General features: G+C 48.0%; 1 protein-coding gene across 1 annotated transcript in view; it reads right to left on the bottom strand.

The window, feature by feature from the left end:
- Positions 1 to 1827: 1827 nt before the first annotated feature.
- The window catches only part of AATF (apoptosis antagonizing transcription factor), a 57316-nt gene continuing 41566 nt past the window's right edge, over positions 1828 to 17577 (bottom strand). Inside the window, exon 12 of the mRNA XM_076354500.1 lies at positions 1828 to 3072. Coding sequence (XP_076210615.1) covers positions 3009 to 3072 — 64 coding nt within the window. The 3' untranslated portion in view covers positions 1828 to 3008. The remainder of the gene's footprint in view (positions 3073 to 17577) is intronic.

Below are 17577 nucleotides of genomic sequence, written 5' to 3'. Positions count from 1 at the left end.
AGCCAACGGTGACATTTAGTGCGTTTCCGCCTGGCAAATTTTGACCAGAGAGCTGCGAGCTGGAGGGGGACGGGAGAAATCAATGCACTTCCCTGAGAGCTGCAGCTACAGCTTCGCTGCCAGCGAGCGTATTTGTTCATCCATGATACGTTATGTTTTCCACACCAAGTCAATACTCACCTTGGCACTTATTTTCTAAAGCCAAGAAAAAAATGCCACATTCTTCCACAGGGCAGGGAGCCTGCCCTCCACTGCCGCCTCTCCCCGCATCGATCGAGAGGGCCAAGGCCCAGCACCAGTGAGGAACAGGGAAAAGAAAAGCTCCGACGGCTTTGCGGAGCCGGCAGCTCCTCCTGGCACAGCCAGTGCTGAGGCACCGGGCCCACGGCTGCCTGAAGAGCAGGCAAAAAATCCAGGTACTACTCTTGGGCGCACCGGTCAGAGGAGCTGGGTTTAGCGACATGATCACACTTTTTCTTCCCCGCTTTTAAAAAAAGGAAAGTCACGAAAGAAACCTGGGGCAGCGCGCCGCCTCCTCGCCCAAAGGAACACTTGCTGTACCTGGTAACTGGCCGCTCACATCGCGCCGCGCGGGGTTGTCCCCAGGCTACTTTGTGCAGGGGTAGCGGAATTCAGCCAGAACTGCAGCCGTACACAGGTGCGCTTTTTTTCCCTGCTTTTAAACCCAGGATTTCACGCACCAAGTCTCTGCAGCTGAGCTGGCTCTTCCTTGGTGTGGTGGACCCTTCGCTCCATACAACATGGAAGGTATTGGGAAGCAGGTGACTAGAAGGGCGACAAATCTGCAATGATGAGGTGCAAAAAACATTAATTAATATCAGCTCTGCAGACAGCTCCAGGGACACAGTGAAGTGCAACAATGCAGCTACAGAGAAAATCTGCTAAGGGGAAAGAAAAAGGATGAAACTGTTGCAACACATCCCCTTTCAAGCAGAGGCAGGACCGGGGCAGCAGCACGGCAGGAGCAGAGGGAAAGGGATAATCACCGCAAGGAGAAACAAGGTGGGATCATCTGCTCCCGCGCACTGGGCCTCGTCTGCCGGGGAAGCACGGGTCGTGGAGTGGGCTTCCCTTCCTCTGCTCTAACCTGTTACATACTTAAAAACTGAGTGTATTTTTATTTAAGCTTAATAAGAAAAAAATAATTTAAAAAGTAAAATTCAGCTGCCCACTGAAAAGCTGGTAAGCTGTAACTTGCTCAGGGACAAAAACAAAAAACCCCACAGAACAGAAATGGGGCTTTTCATGTAAATCCTATTGCAAGCCTTTGCATTTTCCTGATGAGTGCCGGGTGCCATTAAACCAGCACCCACTGCTCAGTCTCTGCTGAGCGGCTGTAGCAGCCGCCCTGTGCCTGCAGGAAGCCGGGGCAGCAGCTCAGCTCCGTGGCGAGGAGCCCACAGCACCGTACGGACGCTCAGAGACACAAGGCCCCTGCAGAAACTTCCCCACGCCACGAGCGGGACCTCGTGGGGGCAGGGTCTCGTCTCACCGGTGCCCTGATCCCTGTCAAATCGCTGTACTGAGTCTGACCGGGTCTGCAGCCCCCGGTACCCCAGGGACTGCCGGGGCATGAGCTCCAGCGGCACAAGAAGTTTCCAGCCCCAGGCCCGCAGGGCTCCTGCCTCTCCATCTTTAAAACTCCCTGCACGTTTTGGCTGTTTGCTGCTCGCGCCGCTGCTGCTCGCGCAGCTCTGGCTCTGTGCAAAGTGACGCCGAAGATGCCAGTTAACTAACACTGTGCCGGCGGGGCCAAGAGAGGCCGTGGCTGCTGGGACCTTTTCTGCACTGATCAAACTTGGACAATCAGTTTACGAAGTATTTTAATTAGCTCGCACAAAACGAAGTGCAGTTCACATGGTCACAAGCAACGGCCACCTTACACACGTGTATGTGCCCATATTATTTACGCAAGATAACCTCCATTTCAGATTGATCACGGCAGGCTAACAAATTCCCCTTACGGAGATTTAATTTCCGGCTTCTGACCTTTGATATAAAAACCCCACAGAACCCCTCAAGTGAGTCATCTCTGGCCAGTTTCACATTCGTGCTGGCATCCTTCCACAGCGTGTCGTGGTGATGGTGAAGACCGGACGGCTCAGAGTCATGATCAGCAGAAATAATTAAGTGTACAGGATCAATGCTGGACTGAAAAATTCACCAATATGTTCTAATTGCAGAAATATCCCCAGACGTAGCCCCGTGTTGTGCTCATCACCAGGCAGCAAATGTCCCTGCGTGCAGGGAGCACCCATTCAGAAACGGGAGTGTGAACCGGGAGCTCTGGCTGTCTGCAAGGGAGAGCACCTTTTCTCTGTTTTAAGGCCGTGTTAATTATGTAAATGACATTTAAATCCTCTTGACTCGGTGAAAAATAAAGTCACACATTCCAGATATGCAGCCAACAACCAGAACAGCACAGTTAAAAACACCCCCCCCCATCCCCCAAATAAAAATCTCTAAGGATTTAATACAAACGTGGGTGACCTGATTGCAGGGGGGGCTGGTGGTCCCTGCTGGTCTGAATCGCGCGTCCCTCCCCCCCCACAGAACACTCTGCCCGTGCTGAGCAGATTGCAATATCAAGGTCAGGAATTTAAAGAGAATAGTTAAAAATGGATTGTCTTTGGGAGGAAGCAGAGTTCATTTTAAAGCTAGAGGGGAGGGCGTTTAGCCAAGCTAAATGTCTGCCCCCCGCTCTCGCTCTGAGCCTGTGTGATTTAGCATTTAGTCTTTGATGTTCCTTCAGTGAGGTTTTTAGCAACAAACCAGCAGCTGGAGAGACCCCGCTCTGGGTGCTCCGGGGCAGCTTTAAGCGAGCGCAGGAGGGCAGGGCCAGCAGCCGCCCAGGCAGAGGAGATGTCACGAGACGGGGCGGCGTCGGGCGCCCAGCGCAGGGAGAGGTACCCCGGCGCCCTGGCCAGGCCGGGGGCGTGCGGTGCGGAGCCTGCCGGTGCGGTCAATCCTGGCGCCAGGGCCCGATGCTAATTCTGCTCGGGTTCTTCGGGACTCGTGATTTTTCCAAACAGCGAACGATAAAGCTCCGTCCTGGGGAAAAGAGGAAGGAGGAGGGGGAAAAGTTACTGTTCAAGGTCGAAGTGGAAGCAAGAGGCTGCCAGCAAAACCATCCACTCCTTAAAATGAAAAGGCCTCGGATAATTAAAAATGCATTCCACAATCTTTATTAATAAATAGAAGCAAAGGGGAGAACTTGCGTAAGACCAATCACATGCAGTGCAGAAATATGTAAATATTTCAGTGTGGCTGGATACGACGTCTCTAGAGAATGAGGTTTTCTATAAGTTTGCCCTTTACAGACAGGCTCTTCAAGAAAAAAAACAAGATTGAATATTTTAATAGGATGTATGAGACCACAGAGCCATAAGGAAGATTCAATCAGACAGTCTACGTGGGACTATAATTTAGTTTTCATACATTTTCTTAGACTTGACGGTACTTGAAAAACAATGAAAATGACCCAGCAACAAGATTCCAATTAATATCACATATGCAGCAATTCTGATAACAGGAGCAAGTTTCTCTTTAAAAAAAAAAAAAAAAAAGTGGGCTGGTGTTATTTATCTTTGATTTTAAAACCAAAGTAACCTGAGAAGAGAGATGGAGGAAAGGAGAGAGCGTTTTTATAAGTCATGCATTTCTGGAAATCAAGGCAAAAGCATCGGGAAAGCCTTATTTTCTACACATGCACTTTCTAAGGCAACAGCCTGTTGTGAGAAGACGGCACACGCAGAGCAGAGGACGGGATTTTTTTCCTTCACGTTGCCGTGGGCCGGCGTCTCGGTGGTTCATCAGGGCCAGTGCCTGGGAAAGCAGCTGCTGCAGAAGCTGGGCCAGGAAAACTGTCAGGACAGGCAGAGAAAAGAGACTTCTCCACCGCTCAAGAACGAGTAAAATAAGGCTTCAAAGGATGAAATTCAGACCTGACAGACATACTGTGATTTTGGCTGCCTCCGCAATTAAGACCACGACAGGGACCACTCTCGCTAGGGGCTGCTTTGATGCCTCGCTCCTTCACGGATCAATAAAAGATGGCAACTGGTTTCAGAACTGTCTGCTTCTTGCAGACGCTTCCACTGGAGAAAGTTACCTGTCAGCCTCGTGAAAGAAGGAACTTCTAAGTTTTGAACAGTGATGGCAGAAGAACGCCAGCCATTAATCCGAGGAAGTCCAGGAACAAAGTGTGCGCTCCAGCAATGCAGGAGGCTGGACAGACATGCACGGACCACTGAGACAAGAAATCATTCTAATTCACAGGGCCACATCTCTTAAATTAATTTTAATTTAGAAGCTAATTAACCAATCAGCTGCTCTACCCTCAGAAAATGAGTCTGTGGTGAGGAATGCGTCTCCTTACCTAACAAAATGGTCGACACCGTGTTTTGTGTGCAAAGCTCAGCCGAGACCATGAAACCCCAGCTGGAGTTTGTGTTAAACCAGGAGCGTGCACGCAGGTTTTGGCAAGTTTAACACAAAGCCCAAACACTTCTAGAAAACACAACCGATACTTGAAAAGCTGAAAACTTTGACACTTGAAAGAAAAAAAGGAGGAGGGAGAGGGATGCCTTACCCAAGCCTACAACATTTTCCATCCTTCCTGACTATTAACAGATAAACCTAACTCGCTTTTGCTGTTTCAGCCGAGAAACCAGATGGCAAGCGGCACTACTGCCAACAAGGACTTTGCGACTTTAAGGCTCCGTCAAGCGATCGGAAGGAAAATGCAGAGCAATGCTATTTAGTCCTCCGACAACCACAGCCCTCCAGCATTGCTTCACCGGCTCGGCTCAGACCCCGTCATTACACTGAGCAAATGTTTCCACTCGTACCGCAATCCCGGTGAAATTCCTGGGCAGCGCGCAGCGGTTCCCGTCCGCGGCGGGGTTCATGACAGAGGCAGAGAGGGAAATGTTGAAACCAGTGTTTTGATAGAAGATCATTTCACACGCAGGTGGGCAAAGCTGACAAACACTCGCGGCTTTCTCCTGTCAGAAGAGGCTGAGCGGCTTGGGTACTTTCAACGAAACATCACCCATTTCATTCTCTCTCCCCTCTCCCTGGTATATGCCTTGTTTTACGTATGGCGACTTAACTGCACTGAGGAAAACAATCTAAGGAAGTTAAATGACAATACCAAACGCACTCGCTTTGCTGGTTTCCAGCCCACAGTAGCGGGAGCCACACAAGACCTCAGGAAGCTGACAGCGACAGACTCCGGCCTGCTCACTCTTGTGCCAGAGGAAAGCATCTCTGCAAAGAAGAACCCTCCCAGCAGCCAGCAGGGTCTCGCGGCTCCTCTTCTCAGGATTGTTTCCATTTTCTCTTCCACCGTAGGGATGCTGCTGTTGCCCCGGCTCAGGGCTCGAAGCCTCTACTCTGTGCAGCTCCTGCAGTTTGTTTGTTTTAATGCACGTGCTGGGCACAGGCACTAACCAGACAAGTTCGATTCTCAGCTATTAAATAACACACGTCTCGCACACGGACTCCCTCCCACCCCTTCGTGCTTTGCTAAGGCACAACATGGTCTCCACACGTTTCCTGCGCTCTGTATGCTCTCCCACAGATTTGTACAGCTGACCCAAACACCATTTCAGATCTTAGTCCTGATCCAGGACTCTGGAGCTCTGCAGACATGGCTGTTGCTTGGGAGGATCCGCTGCTCCCACTGCAGATGGCTCCACTGCCCTCCACCGACGGAAACTGCCCAGCGTGGGGATATTCTTTGTCCTGGCTATAAATCCACACTCTCCTCCAGCCCCTGAGTCACTTGGGCAACACAAAAGACTGGGCTGAAGAAATCCTCTTTTGGAGCCTGTGTAAGCGCTGCCAGGGGCACAAATCCACTCCCAGGCAGACCCTGTTCAGCCTGACCACTGCACGCACTCGCAGCAAACCGCATGCAGGTCTTCTCCTGCTCCTCTTCCACACCCTGCTGCCAGCGAGCAACAGAAACTCCTTTTATTTTGTCCACAAGCCTCACTCAAGGCTTCAAACCTTCCGGCTCCTCTGGCTGCTTGCCAAACATACCTCAAAGGCATTTTGCAAAATTCAAAGGGGACTTGCTCCCAACCACCACCTCCACTGCACAGAGGAGGTCCCGTCTGCAGTTTCTCTACATATGCCCTTCTCCTCTTATACATCCATTCGTTTTTTTTTTTACAGTCCCCAGTAACGTAAGGACGTTCAAATATAATGTGCACGTTCTGGGGAACCCCACAGAAACTAGCCAAAGACAGCAAGAGTTTCTGTGTTTTCCCGGTGAGCAGGCAAAAGCCAAAAGTAATGTTTCTTTGCAGCCTGCCTTGGCCTTTCCCACTGGTGGAGAACCAGTCTCCTCAGGTTTTTGTCGTCTTTTTTTTTTTTATAGTCTTCTGATGGGTACCTTAAGAGTTCAGGGATCAATGCTGAATTTGCTCCAATCCTACAGATTTTAAATAAACATTCATTTTTCAAGCAAGCAGGGCCCAGGGAGACTTCAAGCAAGAATTTGTCTTCCCCAGCAGAAAAATGTTGCCAGCACTGACAGACGCCGACATTCATGCCCCGGGTTTCACGGGTGCAAAGAAGGGTTGTACCTGCAGCCGCAGGCAGGGAGGCAGGCCCTGCAGCGCCGAGCCCAGCGCCCCCGCGGCCCCCATCCTCCCGGGCACGACGCTGGCAACCTCTGTTGAAGTAAAAATTCAAGTGGAGCTGTTTGGATAGTAACTCGGCATGGGTAGACACCCTGGCAGAGAGTGAGAGGAGAAGGAGGGATATCAGGTAACCCCACCACCCCCAAAACAGAACAAATATTTCACCCTGAAAAAAAAACCAACAACAAAAAAACCGCAACCTTTTTTTCCCCTCTTCTCATCATCTAGGCTACCTTTCTTCTACAGCATCTCCCCTCAGCAGGATTTAACCATGCAGAGAGTAAAACTCATCAATCCTCCAGGTTTAACCTTGTCTCTGTTTCAATTCACCAGGGTAAGTGTGGATTTTAATACTTTCAGCCCCCTTAAGGCTACGCATAATGAACCTGGATTTTGGTTAAAAAAATATAAAATTTCTCTCCTCCACCCACATATATTAAACATCAGACTTGAGCCACTGAGTTGAAACAACCCACCACCCCACTGCAAGTCTGCTACCTCCAGATGAAGGAAAGGTGACTTTAGCACAAAGAGCTACTGGTCTTAGCAATGTGCTGAGGAATAACCTATGCGAGTAATTAACAGTACTTACACCTCAGGTAGAGAGTGTGGAAGAAGCAGGTCGATACAGGGGTCTTCCTTGAATTAAAATTTAACTTACCCTTTATTGCAACCTACAAAAGCAAGTAATGAGCACTAACATTTTTATTTCTTTTAAACTGTCATTTAGGCTGTAGAGGGGATAATTACCTATTTCCACTGTAGTAAGGTTTTATCACCCTTAGTGAGGCATTTTCTAATTTAATATTTTTACTATATTATCATAAAACCTGTTTCTGGAAAAAATGATCACGAACCACACAGCCATTTGCCATAAAACATGTGTGTGTAAGTACCTTGGCTTAATTATTTATGCATTTCTTCTGAGCTGACTCCAAAGGCAGAGGACGGCACAGGTGCTCGATGCACCGGGATCGCTGTGCCCAGGCACTCACCCCTTCCCGGCTCCAGGGCCCGCTCCACAGGCCCTCACAGGCACCTAGAAAGTTTGCACAGCCCTTTCTTTCAACGCACCAGCAGTCTGAGACAAAAGGTATACGTGAGGGGGGCGTTTTATGCTGCTTTCCGTGCCCCTGCGCAGTTGGAAGAATCCTGTTTTCGGTGCGATTTGCAAGTCGGTTGTGGCTACGCTGGTTTCGTGGGAAGAGCAAGGAAGGGACGCCCCTGCACTGCTCACCACCCCAGCCACGCTGCGGACCCCGGGGAGGGCATTCCCCACGCGAGCCCCAAGCCAGCAGCCCGACTGCCTTCCCATTCGCGGCTTAACACTTGCACAGCCCTTGGCATGGTCGCAGCAACGCTCCCGGCTGCAGGGAGCCCCCACCACGGCGCTGCGACGTGAGCTTTGCAGACAAAGGATCCGCTGCGCACAGAAGAGGTGCCAAGGCCCTGCTCAACCCGAGCCCCGTGTGCAGCCCCCACTCCACGGCACGGCAGAAATGCTGACCAGCTCCCCCCACCATACAAACTGGTGATTTCATGTCAACAACGTTATTTTAAAAAACTAAGTAAAAGGAGCAGCTACTTCAGACAGTGAGCTTTGTGTGCTAATTGACCAGTGGACTTTACCACCCTCCAAATCCCAGGTATTGCTACTACACACATTTCACAGGCAAAATCCTTGCAATAGAGAGCAAGGAAACACACACACAGAGGGCAGGAGTGCCCTGGGTGAATACTAATAGCAATAGCACATTTGATAAATATATGGATCATCAAAATATAAATCATAAAAACTGTTAACGGTTCCCCAGAAATCTACTTTGCCCATCTGCAGTAGCACTATTCCACCAAATATACAAAGGGGAAAACAAACACATACCTGCACATGGGAGAACAGCTAATGCTGTACTATTTTGTGTAATTATAGTCATGTTACTTCTTTTTTTAAACATAGTTCTGTAAACTAGTAGAGGAACAATATTAAGGGGGAAAATTCAGTTTCTGGTGGGTTTTATTCAGTGTTACTAATATAGCAATACTGCATGAGTCACTGCTGTGCTGTTTTAGTAAAAACACCCTCCAACCAATTTTTCTACCTTTTCCCATGTACCTTTTACTTCTTCTCTTCTTCCAGGCCAAAAAAAAAAAAAAAAAGATAATTCAGAACATGCCCCAAGCAGTACTGAAATAACTATACCTACCCCATTCCTACTGACATCCTCCACTGGGAACAATGAATTTTTAATTCAGAAAAACTGGTGGAAGATACAGCATGAACACCCATGAAGAAAGAGAGGATGAAAAACACAGGCCTCCTGATAAGAACTAGAGCTGGCTGTGGAACAGATGGCTGATCATTTTCTTGGAAAACTTTCTGTCCGTATCCTAAGGAACCTTTTGTCCACCAGTGCGAAATTCAGATTACTAGGTACCCAGCAAGCAGAGCAGGTACCCAGGAAGAGAAAACAAGCTGAAGCCCTTTATTTCTCAATTTCTAGTCAAAGGCATTACCCTAAATGTAATGCACGTGGGGTGTGGGATTTGGCTCTCCATTCGCACACCTTCCAACATGCATTCCCCACTCTGGTAGTTCCGCAGCGACAAACCCATGCTACGGTCGATGACGTGGAGCGAAACGAGCAGCGGCAATCATCAAAGCTGAATTAAAATGCCCGTGTCTCTTAAAGTGATGGGGCTGAAATGCAGAGCAGAGCGCTGCTGGGTGTCCGGCGTGCGGTGCGGTGCGGTGCAGTGCGGTGCGGTGCGGGCAGCGTGGCGCCGGCCGGGAAGGCAGGCCCACGAGATGGCACTCTCTCACTCGCTTCCCCGCCACGGCCCAAAACCAGAGCGCACAACTCCGGCTATAAATTACACAGCCAGACGGCTCTCATCACCGTGCCCGGCGCTTGAAGGAGATTCAGAAAGGTCTGCCGCAATTCTCTCTCGCTCAGGCAGGTCAGGATTGGGTCCTTCAAGCCTGTGCAAATGCTTTTAGCCCCACGGCTTTAAATTATGAAAGGTGACATGTGACCTCTGGTTTGTCTCATGAGACCAGGCACAAGATTTATAAATATTTCAGAAAGCTGGTTCTTGCCCTAAACAAAGGGACTCTGCACATTTTGTGAGGCTGGATCTGGGGATGGGTGGGGAGCGGGAGGACAGCAGAGAGATGGAAGGGCTGCTGCTCAAGGTACCGTCCCCCAAACTTAACCAGACCCAGGGTTCAGACCTGCCATCTCTGCCACCAATTCTGAACACTTCCCCCTTACACCAGCACGCAGCCACCTGCCTATTGACCAGCCTTGAGCTCAGGACAGCATTAACAGGAGCAGAGATGGCACCTCTCTCATCCTGATTTTAGTCCCAACAGCACTCACATTTTCATATGAGCTTTTACAGCACAAAGCATAAAAGATGTGGACAAGTGGCTGGAGAAGTGGCAAAACACAGGGAGGTTCAGAAACCTCCAGCTTGCTCCACTGGGATGCTTTCCAGCAGCTTTAATTTTCCCATGAAATTTGTAAAATGTTGCTTTCTCAGCCTCTGTTTTTAGACGGGTATTTGAGCAGAGCAGCCACTGTAATGCTGCATGTGCAAGTGCCCTGCGCAGACGTGCGCACAGCCGCACGGAGGGGACCATTCTTTGTGTACCTTAACATCCCATATTCCTAGGATGATTTCCCTCTTTCACAGCTTGCCTGTTTTATAACAGATTTGATGCAGGAGAAGACAAATTGTCTCACAAAGGAAGGACGACAAATCATCTTGCAGCTCTTAACAGGTTATTTTTTTTCCCCTTTAAAAAGGAAATTTCCATAACAGAAGCGTCTGTCTTCTTACTAGGGATGTCAAACATCAAATGTTGGGACATGATGATTTCAGCCCATTGGCACTAACCAGGGTCACGTACACCACTTCACTGCTGCCAGCTTCAAAACATACAAAAACTCCTTGTTCAAATACCAGCCCTTCTAACAACTACGGTTAAAAGCGATATGGGATACTTAACTGCATCTACATGAGCTGACTTCTAAGGCCAAGTCAAAGGTTAGAGGGATAAAAATCCACCAAACAAAACGATACACAAAGGGCAGAATGGTACTGAAGCCATGGTGCCTCAGGACCAACAGGTTTAGTTTCACATGACAACACATGCTTTTTTCTCGGTTCCCAGTGCAGCTCAGGTCTCCCCCTCGCTGAGCACCAGGCTCCCCAACGAGCCAGCTCAGGGTGTGCAGCAGGGTACACATCACCTCCCCAGGAGAGTCCCTACCTCTCCCCCAAGGGACCCGAGAGGGTCCCTGCCATACCAGGGGGCTCCTCCAGAAGCCACAGAGCCCAGGCAGGCAGCTTGCCCTCCCACCCACAGCCTCATGCCAGAAACACCAGTTTTCTCTAAAATGTCAGGGCACTGCACACTCTGAGAGACCGCCCCACATGTTAGCGCTACTCCCTTTGTTTCCCAAAACAAAGCCAACACAAAGCAGCACAACCTTTCTTCCAGGCTGCGTCTATATAAACTTAGAATAATTCTTCTCGCACCAACACAGTCACCCGAGGTTTGTGCCACGCAGCACAGAAGCCGCTGGTTAGTTCTTCCAGAAAGAAGGGCTTTGCCTCCTTTCAGGGACTTCCGTCATGGTGAACATACTGGATTGACAATCGCAGAGCCCAAATTCCTCCATTAATCTAGTCTCATGGTGTTTTAATACCTGAAGTACAAAGTGAGCTAAGTTAAAGGCTGGTATCTCACCAACTTTTTATTATTTTTTTTTAAATATTAAATTCTTATGTCATATAAGTAAATTAATCTTTTAATACCAGGATTTCCTACTACGTACCCCCCTCTGCTTGCAGCAAGACACACTGTGACAAAGCAACTGTACTAAGTCCAAGAGTGAGAATGCTGATTGGGAAAATACACAACGTCCTGGCTGAATCCAAGGGAAATGCTCTAATCCAAACCTCACTGGCAGCTGGATAATCTGTGTCTTAATTCAGCTTCCCAGCAGGCACTGGTGTGCTCATGCAAGAACAAGAGCGGGCTGGATGCTCTTCTCCCAAGCATGACCTGAAGCCAACGGGACTGCTGGAGTCATGGGCTTAATTTCTTGCACTTGGCCGTGGGATTTTAGGCAGCGATTCCTGCCCTGAGCCCAGTTCTGCTGCCTTGCAAGTCTGCACTTCCAAAGTCAAACACAAAACGTACCACCATAGGTGTGGAGAGACTTTTATATACGTATGTATATACATACAGGTATCTATATAGTAATGCTAAGTACGGTGCACTGGAAATACCTGGTCAGCACTTTACCACATACTAAAAAAACAAAAGCAGCAGAGGAAATACACTGTGATCAGCCCTACAACGCATGGGCAGTACGCAGGAGCTGGAAGAAGGGAGCCACAACATGGACACGCATCCCTAGCTTGAAGCCCCAGTTGCCTGGGGTTCCTCCAAAGCAGGGACATGACAATAAGGTAACTTCCACCAGAGGCGAATAGGTTATCTGGCTAAACTACCACCATCAGCTGGTGGTGTATGATCAATACTGCCCGAAGGCAGGGATCAGTTCACTAACTGGTGACAATCACAATGTTGAGAGGTCTGAGAAGAGCAGGGGAAATTTCCCCAGCTCCTGGAAAGGTTTCTGTGCCTCATGTTGCGGGTGGAACTGCATGGTTTGACGCAGTCCCATTACAGCCATCTTCTTCCCTCTAATTTGGCTCATAACGGATGCAAAGTCCTCCTCCGTAATGAAGAACCATTTGCCAAGGTAAAAAGCAACCTATCTAAAAGCCAATATATTCTCCCCCACGTTCACCCAGTTAGAAATCCCCGTTTAGAATTTCAGCTTGCACTTGAGAACACGTCTCTTTTGTCCTGCCTGACTTTACTGCAGAAAAGCCTCCTTTTGCCTCCCATTTCTGCACTGGGTGCCATCTTTAATGATGATGTATGGGTGTCCTTTTCCTCAGCAGTGCTGTGGGGAGGGGGTCAAACATGTGACACCGCCAGCATGTGTATCAACAGCAAATTATAAACCGTGTCAATCCAAGTTAATGCAAAGCTGTAATCCTCTTTAACAAGAGATCAAATCAGTGCCATGAGTTATGTTCATTCTGTAATCTGATAAGAAATAGAGTGAGCCTCTAATAAAAGAGTAATGAGAGCCCTTAATGATGCTGTTAAAAGGTAGCGCCGGTTAAAATATTGCTGTTGTTCCAGCTGATTAGATCACTGTTGCATATTTGCACAATCTTGTTTTACCTGTCAGAATAACCTGAGTTGTCTTGGGAGATAAAGGTGTTTGGACCAAACATGTGTGTCCTTAAAGAACGTCTCTCCTGCAAGTTACCGTCCTCCAGAGGTGAAATAACGATGTTCATCAAACTTAGCAGTAATTTGATATTAGACCTTTTTTTAAAGTGTCTGTGTTTAGTCTCTGTTCCACACACACGTACAGTGCAGAGATCTGAAGATCTATATATCAAAGCTGACAGAGAGATATAACAAAACCAAAATCCACACACAGATCTTCCCAGGAACACAGACTTTACCCGACCTTGCCACAACTAGGCTGTTTATAGGATCAACTCCTGCAGATAGGGCAACTCTGCACAAACTGAAAATATGCTCGCTTGTCCATGGACATGCAGGCCTTCAGCCACAATCTCTAGCCTCAGTTTGCCCATAAAGAAGTAAATCTACCTAGCACAGGAGCTTTCTGTGAGTGCAGAGATGTCTGATCTCCTGAAAACATGAGACTGTTCAGAGCTAGGCCAGCTGAAGGTGACTGCACCAAAGATCTGGGTTCAACTATGGCTCTGGCCCAGATCTGCTTTGTCACCTTTGGCAAGTCACTGAGGCTCTTGACTCACGGACTTCTGGACCCAAATGCCTTTGGAGATACGGGCTATCATTTCTCTGTGCCTCATTTCCCAAAGTGTAAGACAGAGAAGACTGGCATCTTCCCAGCTCTGTTGAACATGGTGGTACTGAAGGATGATTATATTAAAGATTACACTACGCTAGATACTGGAGCAATGGGATCAGTGAAGTACCCTAGCTCATGAAGATGGGAAAAGTGTATTTCAAGCAAAGTCCAGTAAGTGGCACCCACGTGATGCCACCCTCAAACCCAGGCGAAATCACAACCAGAGAGAGATCAACCCTGTTCTAATCCTGGGTAATTCCTGCCCGAGACCGCTACCCTCCCCTCTGGACAACCACCACAGCACACTTACATTCAAGCTTTCGCCTTCAGGTTCCCTGTCTTAGGGCAGGCCCATTTACATAGCAATGACCTTGGACCGATTAGAAAAACCTTGGCCCAAGAGTACAATAAACGTATTTAAGTCTATAAACATATACCCCAAGATAACCATAAAAATCACTTTCCAGTGTATGTTTTAAAATACTACCAAAGAGGGGTTAAAATAGAGGAGGGCTCGAGGCCACCAGTGTCCCACACATTACAACATAATATATGTGAGCACAAGGTTAAACAGCCATGCCCATGCGTAGGGTGCATGAAAAACTGGCAAGTGGAAGATTAATTGCCTGCACGAATGCTATTATTCCAACCAGCAGCAAGAATAAGAAAGAATGTGGCAGTGATGTTGACAAAGGCAGTTATTATACTTGTACGTTTCTTTTCTCAAATTCAGGCTGTAAAACAATTCTGGAGTGACTGTTCATCCCCTTCTCCATGCAGCGCTCAGGCTGTTTCTCCTCACATGCATTTGCTCTTTGTTTCCTCAGCCAGCAGCAGTGGCAAGTGATAAACTTGATGTGCCAGATCCCCAAAAGTCCTGGGTGTCCCACAGCCATGACACCACCACACAGGGACCTTCAGGTGAGTGCTAGCAGTTCCTTGCACTATTTTAAGGTCTCTCTGCACAGCCAGAGTAGTGTAAAATGGCTTAAATGTACAGGAGAATCAGGCCCCAAATGTATTCCTAGGCTGCATTAGCTATTTAAATACACAGAAAACAGCAAGGTATTACAGTGCTACACAGACTCATGCCTTCGAAAGCACTTAGAGCAAGCAAAGGAAGGAAAGAGTCACAGACAACTCCCCTCTGCTTTTGCCCCAGTGACAAAGGGCTTGTGCAGTTCATCACGGGGAGTGAGGACTTGGCGCAGCCGAAGAAGAACCAGAACTACTCCACCACTCGCACCCCCCGGACTCCACACCATCCCCCCAAGCTTCTGCCCATCCATATCTGCACATCCATATTTATTTACTGGCATTTTCCCAGGTATCTACCTGCCACTGTAGCCACTGGTAGAACCTAAGGAGAATGTTCTGCCAGCTCTGTTTCTACAACCCTTTTTTATATACAGCTCACTGACACTTTAAAATTTCTCACACTACAACACAGAGCGCCCCGTTGTTCAGATGTGTATTTATTTTGGGGTCATGCCTTTTAAGTGCCTGAGCAGAAAAAAAAATGGCTCAGAGCATGATCACATCACTGTGAAGTGTATACTTGCATTTTCAATCTAGTAATTCACACTTGCAAACAATAAAATTACCTTCTGTCACAAAGGAAAGCTGTTATCATTACTGCTTCCCTCTCATGCGTACAGGCCTGGTCCTTTCTTTTTAATTCACCTGCAGTTTAAAGCAGATGTTGAATTCTTCTTGCCTTGTCCGGTATGGCTATGTGCTGCTAGAGAGGTATTATGGCCCATGGCAAGTGCAGGGGCATTTTAAACAGAGATGTGAAGTGACCCCTAGAGAGTGGCTATGATTTTCAAAAAAATGACTGATAGCAGCAGATATCTTCATTTTGGGAGAGTTGAACCAAAACACCTATAGAGGCCTAATTTTCAGACACCGGCCGCTCCAGTATTTTGAATATGTTTTATGTCTCGATGAAAACATAAATGGTGTAAACTAGGGAGGAAAGGAAGGAAGCTAAGCTAAATAATGCCCAGGTTTTCAGTGTGCAAAGCAAGAATGCCCACCCAAATGTGGAAGGGCTGCTGCAAAGAGGAAATAAGAATCTGTTCTTAAAGCCCACATTGAACAGGACAAGAAATAATGGGCCTAAATTACAGCAGAGGGAAATTTAAGCTCAACATGAGGACTAAACAATGCCCAAGCACATCCCGTGGGGAGGAAGCTGCAGAGAAACTGCTTAAGGAAGACTGTAATGCCTGCAATAGGCAAAGGTAAGGCATATTCTTTGTGTTACAGCTAACCAGCAGGCATTTTGGCAAGCAGCGAGGAAAGCTTAGGCTTCTATTTGTGTATCTGTGTCTTGTCTAAAACAAAAGCTGTGTGTTAAAAAATGAAATACTACTATTACTATTTCTAAACCAGTTTTTTACAGGCACTTCTCAACAGCAGACCTCCGTGGCTCAGAAGGGGAATCGGAGTCACAGAAACACAGAGCGACCTGCTCAAGGTCACCCATGAAGCCACCGGCAGAACTAGGAACAGAACCTGCCCAGCCTGATTCCAGCATTGCCCCATCCATGTCCAGGGTTTGCTTGAAAGCCTGATCTTGGCAGAATGGGGTACAGCTGCCCACATGGTATGACCCTCAGGCACACTTGCTGGTGTGCGAACACATCAACCGACAGTCTCACTCTAGACGGCTAAAGCAACATCAGGAGATAAGTGACTAAAATGCCATTAACAGAAAATATGGCGGGCCTCCAAAGTGACTAATAAACTTAATGTAAGAAATAAGTTCCCGCAGTCAGACAATAAGCAGCAGCAGCTGCTGCCACACTGCTGCCACCAAAGAATCAGTAAAACATGCAAGCGCTGTAATAACCCGCTCAATGTGGAGAAAACCCCCAGGAGACATTTTCAGTAAACCAAATGTCAAACACTCTGTCCCTACCACAATGATAACTATGTCAACACAGCATAACATAGATAGCATCCTATTAGCTGTAATAGCTTCTGAGGGTCAGCCAGACCCCGTGCAGTTTGTGGTGGACTCAAGGTGCCTCGCGAGAAGCGAGGGGAATAAGGGTTATGAAGATGGCAGCCAGATGAAGTGTAGCTGAGGCCCAAGAAGGCTATTGTGCAGAACGACTCCACTGTCCCAGCTGTTTCGATGCACTTCACGTTTGCATTGACTTGCTGGAGGATTTTGGCTTACAGAAAGCATTTTCTATGCAACTTTTAGAACACAAGTGAGTGCGGTGGACTGCAAAGGAGGAGGCAATGTCACCTCTGGGGACAGCAAACATAGTATAACTCCTAGATTATTAGAATCAATCTTACTATTTTTTTTTCACCTTCCTCCCCCTCACACATACCCCATGCAAGCTGAGCTTGCCTTCATTCTGGGGACAGAGCAGGAGTCTCTGTGCCTGCCTAACCTGTAGGACAGCGCAATATTTACTATACACAAAAAATGACAGACATCCTAACCTCATTCAAAATTCTCAAAGCATAAGTAGTAGCCAGTTGTATTGGGTCTGGCTGAGAGGGGAGTTAATTTTCCCCATAGCAGCCCTCATAGTGCTGTGCTTTGAATTGGTAGCGACAAAGGTGTTGATAACGCACCAGTGTTTTGGCTACTGCTGAGCAGTGCTCCACAGCATCGAGGCTGTCTCTCCAACATTCCCCCCTCACCACTAGGCTGGGGGTGGGCAAAATCTTGGGAGGGGACATAGCCAGGACAGCTGACCCAAACTGACCGTATCATATGACATTTGCTCAGGAGTAAAAGCTAAGAGAGAGGAGGAGGAGAGGGGGGCATTCGTTACTACATTTGTCTTCCGGAGCAACCGCTACGCGTACCGAGGCCCTACTTCCCAGGAAGTGGGTGGACATCGCCTGCTGATGGGAAATAGAGAATAAATCTTTTGTTTCCCTTTGCTTCCGCGCGCGGCCTTTGCTTTTGCTTTATTAAACTGCCTTTATCT

The sequence above is a fragment of the Aptenodytes patagonicus genome, chromosome 17 (genome assembly GCF_965638725.1).
Source record: "Aptenodytes patagonicus chromosome 17, bAptPat1.pri.cur, whole genome shotgun sequence".
Taxonomy (NCBI): Eukaryota; Metazoa; Chordata; class Aves; order Sphenisciformes; family Spheniscidae; genus Aptenodytes; species Aptenodytes patagonicus.
Note: the sequence above shows the minus strand (reverse complement) of the source record. Positions and strands in the feature narration are given on the sequence as shown.